At 39.9% G+C, this 17,217-nt stretch overlaps 1 protein-coding gene across 1 annotated transcript; it reads right to left on the minus strand.

The window, feature by feature from the left end:
- Positions 1-15,329: 15,329 nt before the first annotated feature.
- On the minus strand, positions 15,330-16,106 carry LOC149175464 (uncharacterized). The gene is made up of 2 exons (XM_089422846.1): positions 15,912-16,106; positions 15,330-15,772 (listed from the first exon to the last, which is right to left on the minus strand). The coding sequence occupies exons 1-2, from the start codon at positions 15,986-15,988 to the stop codon at positions 15,529-15,531; spliced, it is 321 nt and encodes a 106-aa protein (XP_089278972.1). The 5' UTR covers positions 15,989-16,106; the 3' UTR covers positions 15,330-15,528.
- Between the last annotated feature and the right edge of the window lie 1,111 nt (positions 16,107-17,217).

The raw sequence follows: 17,217 nt of genomic DNA on the forward strand, positions 1-17,217 counted from the left end.
ACTATGGGGGCTTGCCACCACCAGGTCGAGTATATGTGAAGTGAGGGTAAGGCAGACCAATCAGGATGGTTGTATCTTTCAGTAAGGGAATTCTTGCTAAGTACTTGAACTTTGTAGCTACAACATAAAACTTATACAATTAGTAATTTATAAGAATATATAATTATTTTCTTGTAAATATGCGCATGTCTTGTCTTAGAAAACAATGTAGTTATGTAGCTTTGTTTCCAGCCAATAGATTCTGACCATTTAGCATAATATGTAGCAGTTGTAGGAGGAGAAACGGTATTAGCCTACACACATTTAAAATGTAACAACAAAAGTCAATAACCATACTCATGTTTGACAACAAATGTTGTACAACATTTATGATTATTAAGACTTACAAAATAACAATCACTTATCTCTTTTGAATATGATATATTTTTGTGTTGATGCAAGCTTGTTGTTGTTGATTTGTGGTAGAATCAGATGTGCTCTAGCCACGAAATTTGGTGGAGAGGTTGGGACACATGAGATCTCCAATACCTAGAAAGGGTTTGGGCCGATTCTAAACAGTTTAGGAGATATTAAAATAATTAATATTTTTAATGGAGTCCCTATGTCTAAACTTAGAGAAATTGAAATATTAATGTGGATTAATATAAAACTGTGTTAGAATGGTCCAAAAGTCATGGATCAAGCTAGTTCTAATCTTAGCCTTCAATTAGGGACTTAATCTCAACCGTTGATATGTCAACGAGAAAAGTATAAGAGGACACTTGAGGGTCACTTGGAAGGGACACCAGATGATTAGTCATTCTATTCTCTAGAGCGGGGTTTGCTAAGAGAGATAGAATCAGTGATTGGAGTTGCAGTTGAGGGGCAGTGAGTACAAAGAGACAAAGAGGTAGAGATAGTTCCGAGAGATCAGCGCAAGAGGAAGAGAGAGTGACGCAGTAGTAGCCAGGGTTCACATAGGGCCATGCAAAGGCAACCAGGAGCTACGCAGTTCTTCAGAGAGGCTAGCATAGCTGATGCAGAGGGCAGAAGGTTGACGTAGGGCCTCCTGAAGATAACGCAGGCCTATTCAAGGTGACGTAGGGCCAACGCTAGGCAAAGAGAGGATGACGCAATCTAGAGAGGCTGATGTTGGTGTTTCTAGGGTAGATTGGAGCTGAGGATCTGCTAGAGGGTTTATCTAGGGTTTCAACCAGGACATCTATCTTATATTGAGAGGTACTACTACCAAGGGAATTCTCTATTGGGTGAGCTAGATTTGGCACCCAGATTGTACTCTAAAATTGCTCAATAAGAAAACCCTCAAATAGTTGCATCGGTTTTCCTGCATTTGTTTTTTTCGGGGACATTGGTCCAAAAATAATAGTGTCATTTTATGTGCTTATATCTATTTCCTTCAGTTGATGATGTATATTATTTTGAGCATGCACTAGTGTTTATTTTTAGTATTTACATTGTAAATAACTTGTTAAGTAACGAACAAGTAGGTAGGAATAAATCAGTAAAGTGCATGGAGGGTTTCTAATTGGTAGACTTAGAAACTTCAACATGGTATCAGAGCATGGTTAGAGATCATAGGAGAACTAAGGACATTGGCCAAGTGGAGCAATAGCAGCATAAAACAGCTGTCTGGAGTGACAGAAGTTGTTCCTAGCAGAGCAGCAACAAGGGAAGGGTGACGTAGTGCCTACATCATCAAGGGTGAGCCAGGAACAGGCAGTGCAAAGGCCAAGGGATGCAAAGGGAGGCTCACATAGAGCCACACAGAGGGCCACAAGGTCGTGACATAGTTGGCTAAGGAGGCGAGTTGCTGGTGCCGGGATTGCACAGAGCCTAGGAGCTCTCACCTTGAGGTTGCTGGGGTTTAGGAGGTTGTGGGAAAGTTGCAGAGTGGAGTTGGTGGGGTACTATAGTCAGAACAGTATTTAACAGGGCAAGGCCAAGGAGGAGGGAGTTGCTAAAGAGAGTTTCTACCCGAGAAATCCAGATCAGTTGTGCGGTTGCACAAACGAATAAAGTAGGGGGCATCTCGACATCGAAAGAAGGATTTCGAGGAGGGAAATAGAGACTCAGAGGAAGTCACATCAAGAACTTCCAGGAGGGAAGTAGAAGAGCATCATGGCACTGTTAGGATTCCAAGAAACTCTCCTAGGTTGTAGCTCGGAGATGCCTGGTAACATATAAATTCAACTATTGTTGCAGGTTTAGTGGAAGGAATGATGGTTTGGTTCAAGCTAGATAACCACTTCTACTTTATTTCACTTTAGACATGCGTGAACACCCTCAGACTACAAGGCTTTAGACCACTAATGCTCACATTTTAGATATTAGGTGGATATGGAGAATACTAACCACACCAGCAGATGCACAAGACCATGTGATGCAAAGACAGGATGATAGCTCTCCTACATTAGATAGAAAGAAACCTGGGCCACCTATTCAATGATGCATACAAGATACTAACATAAAGATAAGATGACAGTTATCTAGTGCTAAACATTAAGAGATCAAGAACACAGTATATCAGGCACAAGCTTGGAACAGAAGAAAATGGAAAGTAAGTAGCTAACAACAAAAGAAGCTTGTATTAGCTGAAAATGAAGATGAGACACTGCAAGTGAAAAAATATCTATAGTCTCCAAAAGTTGAACCTTACATCAAATGCCAACCCTGATTACATCTTGCTTCTAGATATTTATAGATTCACATTACAAGGGCACTTGGCCATTTAGGTATGGAGGGGTCATAATTTATCACCAACTGCATTTAACCGCCTGATGGAGTCTCTGAACGTGTTTGCTTGCTTCAGTGGGTGAATCCGATCTATTCAGGTGTTGTGCTGTCCTTTAGGTAGTTTGAGTGCTCGTATAGTGGAGTCCATGACTAATAAATTCAGTTACAGATTCGTGCTATGCCCTTTTCTCCCTTAGCCATGCTTTCTGTTAAATATGGTGGTTGGGGGGTCTGACTGCAACTGATGATGGCGGAGCTGGTCATCTCCTTCCTCAAGCAACAAAATGGTCAGAGGACGTGGAATGCATGGGTGGGTGGATGATTTGAGTGAGCGAGAAGAATGCCGTCGGATCAGGGAAATGAATGGCAGAGATGGCTTGACGGAGGCTATAGGCCGAGATGAGAGTGGGGTGAGATGGGGCTATTAGATCTCCAGTGAATAGATCGGACGGTCATCGAGCGACGGAGCTGCATGGGTGTTTAATAGACGAGGATGGTTTGGTCGGGTGGTAAAGGTTTTCATCGCACCGCCTTTGGGCGCTAAGAGGTAAATGCCCAAGGTCAAGTGATTCCATTCAACGATCGACACATAGCAGCAGATGAGAGAGAAAAACCACTCTCATCGCGCACTATCGCTCGATTAAGTTGCTGGCGCGATGAAAGCGAAGACCATCAGATCTTGGCAGAGGTGATCTGATGGTGGAGAGTGGTAGAGCGGGCCGCCTTTATCAGGTGCGACAGGAGTCGTTGGATCAGTGGGGGTGATCGACGGCGGGGATGTGGCGTGACGAGTTATGAACACGCAAAGACATATGGTAGGGTTTTATGGGGGCTTTGTGGTTCTGCGTTTGGGACTGAGGCCAATGGAATTTTGTCAGGTTTCAGAAGGTTTGTTTAGGAAATGAGGAAGATTAAAGGTGAGAGGGGTGTGGAAAAGGAAAAGTGACCAATGTAAGCTCCATTTTGGATACAACCAAACAGACCATATCTCTTTTTGACATTAGAAAATCAGCGCTGCATAGCAGAGCTAACAGGCACAACATGAAGTAAGAGACTAGGACAGACTGGACGAAGCCTCAAACTTCGTAGTCTGGAAGGCTAGAATCTTATCTGTACTTGACAGAAATCTTGTTAAGCACTTTGCCTTGAGGATGATAGCTATCCCAGCTGACCCAACTGATAATGACAAGTACGAGGAGGCAATGGCGAGGGCCAAGAGCATCATCCTTGACAGGGTCAAGGACCATGTAGTACCACACATAGCTAGGAAGGAAATGACATATGAGATGTGGAAGGTCCTAAATAAATTGTACCAACATACTTCTGTGCAGAGAAGAATGTTACTAGAAAATTAGATGAGGTCATATCAGATGAAGAAGGGAGAATCGATCGACACCTTCCTCTGTGGACTGAATGAGATCCGAGATCAGTTGACTTCCATAGGAGCCACGCTAGATCAGGAATTGATGGTGAGAACAACCTTGAATGCAGTCTCAAAATACTGGGAGGTATTTGTCCAGAGTATGCTAGGCAGAGGGACCCTTCCACCTTGGGACGAGATGTGGGTGGCTCTTTTCCAAGAAGAAATCAGATGGTAGACAAAGGCAGGAAGAAGCAGTAAGGGGATTAGAGTCAAAAAGGAGGAGGAGGAAGATGTTGTCCTAGCATATGAGGGAAAGCAAGAAAAATGGAAGAAGAAGGATCTCCCCAAGATCAAGTGCTTCCACTGTGGGGAGCTGGGTCATTATGCGACCCAGTGCCCAAGGAAGAATAGTAAAGGAGAGTCTTCCAAGACTAAGGTAGCACCAACAAGGGAAGAGAAGGAAGTGGAGACAGATGATGATTGTGCCATGAGTGCACATGCACCACTTGAGCGGAAGTGGGGAGACATCGAGATGTAGTCAAGCAGACTACAGGTGATGAGGGGCAGAATCCTCGAGGTACCCAACCTCTTGGATTAGACCTTGCTACGGGAGCCCCAAAGAGGAGTAGCAGGACTAGCTGATGTGGGTTTAGATGGATGCGAATGGAGCAGCAAAGAGAGCTAGAGAGTGGAAGACCCGAGACATCGTGAGGCTAGCAGGCTGCAGCGATGCGAGAGGCACGAGAGTGTTGCACTAGTGCGTGATGGAACATAGAGGTGTGTAATGGTGCAAGATGGAGGGAGTTGTTGTAGCAGCGCAGAGGTCAGAGAGGGAGCATTTGTCGGCGGCAGAGGGAGATTTAGAATTAGGAGGGTCTCTAGCCCAACAGAGAGATCAAAGTTGGGATATCAGTTACTTACTTCTCAGTAACTGAGTTACATTGTAGCAGTGGGTAGCACGATGCAGCATGATGAGAGGAGATGCAATGCAGATGCAGTAGTGGCAGTGGCAGAGCCATGGGTAGCAACAAGGATGTAGAGGGAGTTGTCATACAGATGCTACAGTGGCAGTGGCAGGACCATGGGAAATAGTACAGGATACAGTAGTGCAGAGGATGGTGGGCAATAGGCCTAGCATCAACACAGGGATCGATGCCGGATGATCAAAGTAATGCTCAGTGAGGAGTATTGCTAGAGCACAATCCTCTCTAACAGGGAGTGTTTATTTGTGGTAGCATCAGATTTTCTCTAGCCACGAAATTTGTTGGATAGGTTGGGGCGCATGAGATATCCAATACCCAAAAAGGGTTTGGGCAGATTCTAAATAGTTTAGGATATATTAAAATAATTAATTTTTTTAATGGACTCCATATGTCTAAACTTAGGGAAATTGAAATATTAATGTGGATTAATATAAAATTGTGTTAGAATGGTCCAAAAGACATGGATCATTCCAGATCTAATATTATCCATCGATTAGGGACTTAATCTCGGTCGTTGATATGTCAACGAGAAAAGTATAAGAGGAGGCTTGAGAGTCACTTGGAGGGGACACCAGATGATCAGTCATTCTATTCTCTAGAGAGGGGCTTTCTAAGAGAGATAGAATCAATGATCAGAGTTGTAGCTGAGGGGATGTGAGTACAGAGAGACAGAGAGGAAAAGATAGTGTCAGGAGATCAGAGCAGGAGCTAGAGAGAGTGACGTAGTAGAAGCCAGCGCTCATGCAAGGCCACGCAAAGGCAGCCAGGAGCTGCGCAGTGCTTCAGAGAGGCCAGCATAGCTAACACAAGGCTTCTTGAGGCTAACGCAGGCCTATTCAGGGTGACGCAGGGCCAATGCTAGGCAGAGAGAGGTTGACGGAGTTCAGAGAAGATGACGCTGGGGTTTCTAGGGTAGATTGGAGCTGAGGATCTGCCAGAGGGTTTATCCAGGGTTTCTGTTAGGACATCTGTCTCAGACTGAGAGGTACTACTGCCAAGGGAATTATCTATTGGGTAAGCCGGATTTGGCACCTAGATTTACTCTGAAGTTGCTTAATAAGAAAACCCTAAGATAGTTGCACCGATTTTCCCGCATTGGGTTTTTCCAGGGACATTGGACCAAAAATAATGGTGTCATTTTGTGTGCTTGTATCTGTTTCCTTTAGTTGATGATCTATAAGATTTTGAGCATGCACTAGTGTTTATTTTCAGTATTTACATTGTAAATAACTTGTTAAGTAAAAGAACAAGTGGGTAGGAATAAATCAGTAAAGTACATGGAGGTTTTCTAACAAGTAGACTTAGAAACTTCAACAGTTGTATATTTGATAGCGATAGCATATTGTGATTCAGGTGTGATAAATAGTAACAGACCATTCACCGAGTGAAGAGAAGAGTGTTATGCCTTCCAGCGTATGGATATTCCTAAGCCAAGAAAACTTTCATGAAAAGGAATTTTGTTGATGCAAAGACTACCCATACCACAAAATCAACATGGAGAGATGAACACAAGAGATACTAGAACAACAACATGTACATTTGCATGTGGGTGTATGTAATCTCAATGAGAAATGGGATAGGCTATAGGCCACTTTGCAATTGAACATTTAATGTAACTTCAAAAAATAATGCACTAAAGGAGGGACTCTCAAGACTATAATTGTTTGTGGTGTTTGTAGAAATAACAAGACAACCAAGAGAAATAAATGTTTGCAGAAGATGAGCTTACCACAATTGTCTCAATCATGGAGTTGACTTTGGTATCGACAATGGAAGGTTTCTTTAGAATTCTTTGGGATATTTGACAACTACTTGGAGTGCCAAGTCATCCTCCTTATGTTCCAACACTTGTTACAACTAATATGTCTTCCAAGCGAACCTCTCCTCCTACCAGTTATCTAATATGATGTTGTTATCTGAAGTGTACAATTTGAACTCTGCCCTTGTCCCAAATTCTAATCTACCATAACCACCCTAGGGAAGTCTTAGCGTTCAAAAAAAATCCTTTTTTAGCAATGGTAGTAGTATTGTGGAAATTTCAAATTTCATCCCCATCTGTTTTACCCTCTAGTTAAACATCAATATATGTTCCTTCAAGTGCTAGTTCTCTACATGAAGTTGAGCATTAATAGCATGTGGGACTTCCAATTTCTATCTATTTGTGTCATACATGTTAGTTCTACAAGCTTCTAGTAGCTACATCACAAACAAGGATTAAACTACTCTGATACTTTATGATGCCACTCACTTTACCAATATGCATATTTTTCATAGCTAAAATCTTGGTCACGATTCTCAATCTGTAAGGACCTATTTCTTTAGAATAAATTATTTTTACATGTAACCTACAAGTTAGAAATTGACTAATAGTAGCAACAATAATAATGATAATTAGGACTTATAGTTCGAGACTTAATATGGTTTAAAGTGTGTTAAATTCTTCTAGTTATGAATTGAGTATTTTGAGTGTTTGTTAATGTAAGTGTTATTCTTTTCAAAATTCAGTGCAAGTGTTTTAGCCCATTGAGTTCACTGTAACAATTAAATCTCAACAAAATTTCACTTATGGAAACACCATCAATCTGTTGAACTTAAATTATACAAATTGAGTTACTCTTGGATCTTATGAATGTCATTGCCAATACAAGAAGTACCAATTATAATATTCTATAAATATTATTCCAAATCAAAGGAATATCATCCACTAGTTTATAAGAAGAGAGGATCCTTTCAATGTGTTTGCTGTGGGTGTAGGCTGAGGGAATAATAAGAGAAAAGCGTTCAGGATGAGGAATCTGGCCACGGGGGATTGGATTCTAGAGAGTCACTTCAGCAAGACCGATAGTGAAGAGATGATCATAATTCACACTTATATATATATATATATATATATATATATATATATAGAGAGAGAGAGAGAGAGAGAGAGAGAGAGAGAGAGAGAGAGATGAGATGTCAAATTATGCTGGAGTAACATAATTCTAAGCAAACAAATAAGTGTGAGAGGTCCTCCACCTGTAGATACATTATACGCTAGATCATACTGCTTTAAGTAGAAACATCACCCCCTTCATTTGGTAAAAATTCAAACCGAATGCCTATTAATCAATGAGGAAAAAACTAAACAAGATAAATTTATTTCAGGTTAGTTTTAGGTAAGTAAAATACATAAGTAAAGATTTTGTTGGAAATTTACATAAATATAAATTTTCCCTTTTTCAGTTCTAATTATTTTTTTCAAGAAGAAAAAAGTAGGATATTATGTTATCAGATAAAAATATACATGATAGTTCACATCATATCGACAATCCTGGAATGTATGAGAGCATAGTGCTACCCAATCCCAATAAAAAGGACATGTAATGCTATATAAGTTCACAAGCCATATGCCCAGAAGCGATGATCAAAGCATCTGAAATGCAATGATATATTCAGAACCTTGGAACCACATGAAAAAACATACTATCATATCATGCAATCTTGGCAGTTTCGTCCCATGGCTCTGGGCATCTGTATAGCTAGACAAAAAGACATATACACAAAAATTTACAAAAAAGAGAGGAAAGAGTAGAGAGAATTATCCAGGAAATGGGAAGTCCCCCATATCAAAAATATTATGTTCCCATGTAATCTCCAAGTACCATTTGCCGATCAACCCTTGTAATCCCTTTTTGGATAGTCTATCTGCTTCCTTGTTCTGGTTCCTACCAATATGCTGGATTGTGGAGCCTCTGAGGAGTTGCCAAAGAAGATCAATCTGCTCCAGCCAGCCCTGTAACATGGGATTGTTTATGGAGGCTTTCCCCGAGACCTGATCAATGATGATCTTTGAATCTCCATATATATGTAAGTGGGGGTTATCAAGGAAATTGTTGAACCATAAGAGTCCCCATAGGGCTAATGCTTCCGCCCTGGTGTTGGTGCCGCAACCTCCATTCCAATAGACCCTGTAAGACAAATCAACAGACATAGCAATCCAAAAACCACATGCACAGGAATTCCTTTGTGCTGCTCCATCAAAAAACCCCATCGGATATAAGAACTGCATATTGATTTGCTTCTGTAGTGTGTTATTAGTGCATGAGGATTTAGTAGAATATATAGAGAGATTTGTGATGATTCTATCAACAACCATATGGAAATCTTCCGAAGAGTTCTGGAAAATATACCTATTTCTCCAATTCCAGACTGCCTAGAAAATAAAAATTGGAATGGCTCTCCAAGAAGTTTTCTGAGTACTCCACCATTTTAGAGAGTCCAGAATACAATTATGATGTATATATGGGAAACCAATGAGAGATGATAACTTTTTCCATACCTGTACAGTATGCAGACAATGAAGAAAAATATGATTGTTATTTTTGGCATCTCTTTTGCAAATAGAGCACATTCCAGGACCATGCCATTTCCTTTTCTGCAGATTCTCCCAAATAAGATTTCTATTGTGGTAGACCAACCATGTGAAGATGATAATTTTAAATGGAATTTTTGTTTTCCAGAATGCATATAAAACTTGGTGCTCCCCCTGTCTAGCGTCCAATTTGCAAAGGGTTGAATATGTGTTAGCCACAATGATATTATCCGATGCCATCTTCCCCGACCATATGATTTTATCTTGTGTTTCTGAACGGAAGATGTCGAGGTGTTTCATAGCAGAAATTATCTGATTCCACTCCAATTCCATTAGTCCATAAAACCCGATCTCCTGAGCATTTTTCCATATGGGGACCAGTCCTTGCCAACCATTAATGACTTGGCACCAGAAATATATGCCACGTCCATTAAGGAGATGAATAAGCCTCTCAGAGAGAAAACATTCAATTCCAGCACCCAGGATTGGGTCTATACCAATAAGAATGTGGTTGCCTGATTGAAACTTCCATGCAAGATGACGAATAAATATTTTTTCAATTTTCAGAAAACTAAGCCAGATAGTCGATCCTTGTTTGATGCCAATGGTGCCTTTCCTGTACCAAAATATGAAGTCTTTATCCTTAAGATATTTGTGTTGTATGATCTTACTCCATGTGCCAGATCCAAATAAACCCCTCCAAAGGGATTTAATCAGCAGTGACCCCCCAAACCGACGGAGGTCCATGATTCCCCATCCCCCCATACCCTTAGGGAAAGTGATGTTGGATAATTTGGCCAAGTGGTATTTTTTCCTTTCGTGGCTCCCCCCCCAGATGAAGTTAGCCATTAAGTGGTTTAGACAGTTTATAATAGAGGCAGGGATGTAAAATAGGTGTGCCCAATAAACCCCCATCTGAGACAGGACCGCTTGGGTGAGTATAACCTGACCCCTAGTGACAGGCACCTAAACTCCCACCCAGATATCTTTTTGTAGAAACGATCAGCAAGCCATTGCCAATCAACAATTCTGTAGCAACAGGGTTTGATACAGTATCCAAGGTATTTCATACCATTTTGTATTGGCATTGCCTCAATGCCAAATATACCTTTGATATATGTAATAGACTCCATGTCACATTGTCCATGATATAAAATAGATTTATTAACATTCATATGCAAGCCAGTAGCATTTGCAAATCTACTGAAAATGTGAAAGAGACATAACCAAGAAAAACGACATAGCATACCCATGATGAGAATATCGTCGACAAAGAGATTATGTGAAATGTTGATGTTGTTTCCCATCTTCAGTGGCTGGAATTGATACTCCAGAACCACTTTTTTTATGTGAAAGCTTAAACCATCCATCGCTAGGATGAAGAGTAGTGGGGAGAGGGAGCATCCCTACCGAAGACCCTGGCCAGCATGGAAAATTTTTGTTGGATATCCATTAATGATAATAGCATAGTTGACATTGTCAACACAAGCCATAATCCAATCAACACATCTGGGTCGTAATCCAATTTTGATGAGGAAAAATTGGAGGAAGCCCCAATCCAGGCAGTCATATGCCTTCTGAAGGTCAATCTATTAGATAGCAGCATTTAAATGCCTGGTGGGGATTGTGCACATGCCCTCCCATGCATTTGCAACAATGTTGTGAATAAGCTTGACCTGGAGAAAACCATGTTGTTCAGGAGTGATATAGCAAGAAAAAGTACTGCGCATGCAACTGACAATGGTCTTTGATATGATTTTGTATATGAGATTGTAGAGTGATATGGGCCTATAGTCATAGAAGCACTTTGAAGATTTGTGTTTGGAAATGAGAGCAATATATGTGGAGGTGATATGATGATGTATAAAACCCATGGTCCTCGAAACCTCCACCATGCCCAATAAATCTCCTTTGATGAGTTCAAAAAAGTGGGTGAAAAGTTCAACCATCGATCCATCAGGACTCGGACGTTTGTCTCCCTTAAATGATTTAAGGACGCCCAGTGATTCATCCTCGGTGAATTCCTTATAAAATTCATCATTTTTCTCCGCATCAAACATAATCAGATAAGGATCAATCCCCCAAATTAGGTCCTCAACAATAATATTTTCATTATGGCCATATGCCTTTTGAAAATATTGTACAGCAACATTACTAATCCCTTCTTGTGACCGGAGAATATGTCCGTCAGCATCATTAATCTCCCATATGGTGTTGATATTGTGACGATGATTTGCATAACGGTGGAAGAATCTGGTGTTGCGATCACCTTCCTTAATCCATAGCACCCTGCTTTTCAATCTCCATGTGGATTCCTCAATAAAAAGGAGATTCTTCTTCCTAAGTTCAAGGGTATGAATACGGGACCGAATAGTAGCAGAAAGACAGTGGGAGGACATCATGGGCCGAATCGAGTCCAGTTCACGTTGAATGTCAATGAGTTCACTTCTAAGGTCCCTGAGCTTCTACTTCTGCCAGTATTTGACATTCCCATGGAGGGAGTCAAGTTTATCAAGAATGTTAACCATGGGGGAAGGGCCGGGAACACAATTACGACCCCAAGTCTCCAACACCAGTTTGTTAAAATCAGGATCCTCCAACCAGGATCTATTGAATTTGAAGGGGATGCCCGTGCGAATGTCCATTTTCCTCCATTGCAGTGTGATAGGCCTGTGATCAGATATAAAATTGTTGATGATGTTAGCACGGACATCACCAAGACAACCCAGCAGTTGTTCGTGGATCAGAAAACGATCTAGTCTCTTAGCAACATATGTCGTGCTAGTACAGCCATTGTCCCATGTGGGGGCAATATTTGTAGGGCAAATGTCCACAAAGTTATGCATAAGAATAGCATCTTGTATCATCCCAGCGAGGGGGTCGATTTTCCTGCGGTAGCCCCAAACTTCATCCAGACTGATAGTACAATTTAGGTCCACAGTGATGATGAGTGAATCTAGTTCCATCATCCCAGAAGAAATAAACTTGTCCCAGAAGATGTATCTATCTCTGTATGGTGCATATATGTTGAGGATGTGTACACGGCCAGGCAGGCCGCTCATGCCGCCTTCTAGCAAGATACCCACAAAACACTTGTAGGCCTTTATTTTGATCCAACTAGGGTCCCATAAGGCCACCAAACCTCCAGAGAGACCCGCAGCAGCAGTAGCAGATATGTACCAGTTCGAAAACATTTTCTGAAAATATAGAACAGCTTATGGAACACTATGCATGGATTCTTGAATGAGAATGATGTAAGGATGCAGAGAGGATAAAAGATGTTTGAGAGCCAAGTATTTAGGGGCAGCCCCCAGACCCCAGATATTAAGTGAGATAATGCAAGTCATGAGAGATCACTGTCAGGCAACCGTGCTCTAAGGGCCCGTGAGGGAGGGATGTCAGCAATAGGGACATCAACCAGAAAACGATCCATGGGGGAGGTTAATGGGTTTGTCTTGGGACGTCCCTGAAAATGTCAGCTACCTCGGTTTTGTTTCCGTTAGACGGTAATGTTTCCCGTCGAGGTAGGGCTGATGTGGGGGGAGGTAGAACCCCTCGGTTTGTGGATAGTGAGAGTACGTAGGTCCAATGTCTTTCTTTGTAAGAGGAAGTCCAGGTCACTCCCGATAGAGTTCGTAGGTGAGGCAATAGGCGAATTAGGTGGAGTAACGCTAAGACTAGGATCTTTATCCTTGAATTGACAATGGAGTGGTAATGGGGAGGGTACATATGAAATATGCAAGGTAGATGGAATGTCGTGATAGGGGTGTGGAGCTGAGATAGGAGAAAAGTTGCTCCGATAAAATTATGTAGGTGTGAAACCATTGCAGCAAAATTTGTTTCAAAACTATCGTCAAAGCATTGGGCCAAAATAGTGTTTGACAACCCATCTCCCAATGTTCCTTTCGATAGAATTCCATTTCTCTCGTCTCCATCTCAGTGGGGTTTAGTATCTCGTGGTTGTTTAACCACAAAATCTTGATGCACGACCAAGATTCACAAAATCCAATTTTACATTTTTGTCGGGTTTGGCAATTTAAGGAAACTGGATTTGTTTTTGTTATAAATTGGATGGTTGTAGAGAGTGGCTTTTCATAAATAGGATGAAGGTTGAAAGTGGTTTTACTCATGGTATTGATTTTTTCAACATTAAAAAGTGAGAATCTTAAATGATGCTATAATTTTATTTTATTTTAAAGAAGCTTTAAATTGAATCATTAGGTCAATCTAATACAAATTTGAGTCATTAGCTCATATTGTTAGTGAGGATGTTACAATGCTAAGAGTTATCTAATTTTTTATTTTGGTCAATATGAGCAAAATTTCAAGTTTGATGAAGGACAGACAATGTTACACATCATATGAGTTGTAGACCTTTCGACTCAATAAAAATAAAAATCACAAAAATAACTCATAACTCTGAAACAAAATTAACCAACATATATCCTAAACAAATCTCTCAACAAATATAAACATAAATAATTAAATTTGAAGGGGTGGCGTCTTCTCTTAGAAGCGCCTTTCAAACCTGGAAGTGCATGCAGAATGGTCAAGTTAGATACAAGACACCAGCAACACACATAACAGGTAAAGCTAGTACATAAAAATTGTGGATCTTTGATGGAAACTAAAATATTTATGGGGATGCACATTGCAGGATATCCAAGATTATCGTTGAGATTTTCTCCAAACTCTATATCACATGCATGGGAATATGAAACACTATAATTTCCAAATGGACACAATTCCAAATGGACACAATGGATTGAAAAGCTAGCACGAATTAAGAAGCATCCTGTAATCCGCCGAGCCACATCGAAACCCAACGACAATAGCTACAGACCTAATTCCAGCAGTTGTATTGGACTCAGAACCTCTGCCTTAATCTTCAAATGCATCAAGCTTGTATTTTTTATTTTGATGGTTATTATGTGTTAGGCCATATAGGCAATTGTCTAGGTCCAGATATGAATGTCTTTTTTGTTTTACTGGGTTGGTCTAAAACATATATAGTTTTTTAGGTAAATACTTGATTTTTGGTTAATGAAATTTGCTTTACAAAAAAGACACTAATGTTGTATGAATATTATTTTTTGTTATTTAAGATAATTTTTGAATGTATAGACAAACTCAGAATTTTTTATTAAAAAAATTAGAGTATTTAGTTATAAAAATTTATTGAAAACATAAAATATTTTTTTATAAAATATTTAATTAAAAAATTAATATTTTATTATTAATCATTTTTTAAGATAAATCAAAATTTATTTTAAAAAAATATAAATTTAAATACTTAAGTTTTTCAATTTTTTTTAATAAAAGATTATAAAAATCAATATAAAGAAATATAAAAAAATCCAATATTAAATAATCATTTGAAAAATATGGTTAACCATTATAATATCTACTTTTTGAAACTTTTAATTTAGTTATCAAGGTTGAAGCTTTAAGATGAGACAGTTCATCAAATTTAATAGCCTAGATAGATGATTAGTTTTGTCATTTTAATAAACATTAGAAATTTGGAATTTCAAAATTTTTATAATATAGCTTAGATAATTTTGACATTTTAATATTAAATTTTTGAAATTTTAAAATAAAACAAATTTATAGAGTTTTAAAATAAATTGAATTTGATAATATAGATCACTTGGATTTGACATTTTCGATTAAATTAAAAACAGAGAAAAAACGATTGTGAAAATTTAAATGAAGGATAATAACGATCATCAACCATTCTCAAATATATTTAAGCAAAAATTTAAATTCATGTCGGTTCGTCAGTGCCATGGGAACTAAATCAACATCAAAATCGAAGCCCATGAAAGCTAATAACATTCAAATGTCACGTCAACACAAACATTGTTCCAAGTTTCAACGAGGTACTGCGTCTCGACTAGACTTTAAATACAAACACACAGAGTAAAATAGGGTTTTCGAAAAGTTGATGCTCATTTCAAATAAACCCGCAAATACAAACGGACGTTATATGTCGATATAATTAGAAAGGTGATTTTATTTTTTTATGCAGAAGAAGAAGGATGTGCCATTGCAGAACATATCCATTATCCATTATTGTAGGGCATATCATCTCGATTTTATGTCATCTTCTGCTTTCCGGAGGGCAGGACCTTCGCTCGGAGTTCAGCAACGTCGATATCACCGAAGTGGTCCTCCGGAATCCAGTTCCCGGTGGCGGGATCCTTCATCCAGAAACACTTATTTTCCCCTTTCGCCTCTTCTTTTCCTTCTGCTGCTTTACATTGTTGTTTTGACGCCACCTCCATCCCTGCCGAAGAAGTCGCCGCTCCGCCTATCGACGTTCCGTAACCCCTCTGTTCACTGCATAAAAGATGATAAAGAAACAAAAATCTTAATATTTTCTCTATTCTCTGTTTCACGTACGTACAAAACTAACATTGACAAACGAACATACTGCGATTCTTGAAATGATATTTTTAGAGAAAGTGAGAGTGCGTACCAGGTGTGAGTCACGCCAATGTCGCCTAGGAGGGATCTGAGAGAAGATAACTTATTGGGAGACACAAACTTTGCCATACTGAAAGCAGCGAGGGAAAGAGAAAATAAATAAATGTACTATGCAACTCAAGCAATCAACGAAGCAGAAGCCAATCTCTTTCTCTGTGTTTAAGGCAGGCGCAATGGCAGAGACTGTTTGTCACTCACTATGTCTCTGCAGTTTCTCCACTGGCCCTCTTTTTAAACCATGTTTAGATTTCCTTGCTATGGCATCCAGATATTCTTTTTCCGCATTTGCTTTTCTTTTTATTCCAGATTATTAGATATTCTTCTTCTTTCCTTATTTGCTTTTCATTTTATTCCAGATTATTTTGTTTGTTTAGGTCAAGGTCTCCGATCCCCGTGCGCTGCTATTGATTTTTAGTGCGCAACATCTTATGCTTTATTGATATTCTTCATTCGTTAGATGCACCCTAAAGAATTTTATTTCCGAATCCAAACTTTCTTAATTGAAAAGATTGTCGATGGAGAATGTCTTCTGGAGGCACGCGGACAGAAACAATTGTGGCAATTAATCATACACCCCCGCACTATACATGATACTTACACGACCATCTAGACTTTACACGACCATCTAGACTCAACACACACCTTACATACATTACCATCTGGAGACAATAGCTCTCCCTGAACCATACATTATACATACATGACCATCTAGACGCAACAGCGCTCAGGCACTGGGGAAGGACTCCACCGGGAACGGACTCTTCTGGCTCTACGCAACAGCCCTCTGGCACTGGGGAAGGACTCCATCGGGAAAGGACTCTTCTGTCTCTACGCAACAGCCCTCAGCCACTGGGGAAGGACTCCACCGGGAACGGACTCTTCTGTCTCTACGCAACAGCCCTCTGGCACTGGGGAAGGACTCCACCGGGAACGGACTCTTCCCCACTTTTGAGCAAGATAAACTCATTGGCATGGGGAAAATCAAACCTCCAAAAGCACATGCACTTGCTGTGCATGATGGCAACCACAATAAAAATCACAAATCTTATTCAAATTAGAAAAAGTAGCAACAAAAAGAGAAGGGAAAAGCACATTCCCATCCAAAGAAGGAAGGGTAGACCATGTTATCACTCAGGTTGTCCTTAAAGCTCCTTAAAGGATACGGCCGAGGTAACCACAAAACAATCTTTGGACTGCAGGTCCTAGCCTACCTGCAATCAGAGAGGGCTCTCTCTTTATAATTTAGCTTTGTTTTCGGTTGATTTTAGGCTAGTTATGCTTTTCTTGGGTTTTGTTTT

This window comes from Pinus tabuliformis, chromosome 4_1 (assembly GCF_031772625.1).
Source record: "Pinus tabuliformis cultivar Carrire ecotype Pingquan chromosome 4_1, CPIR1, whole genome shotgun sequence".
NCBI lineage: Eukaryota > Viridiplantae > Streptophyta > Pinopsida > Pinales > Pinaceae > Pinus > Pinus tabuliformis.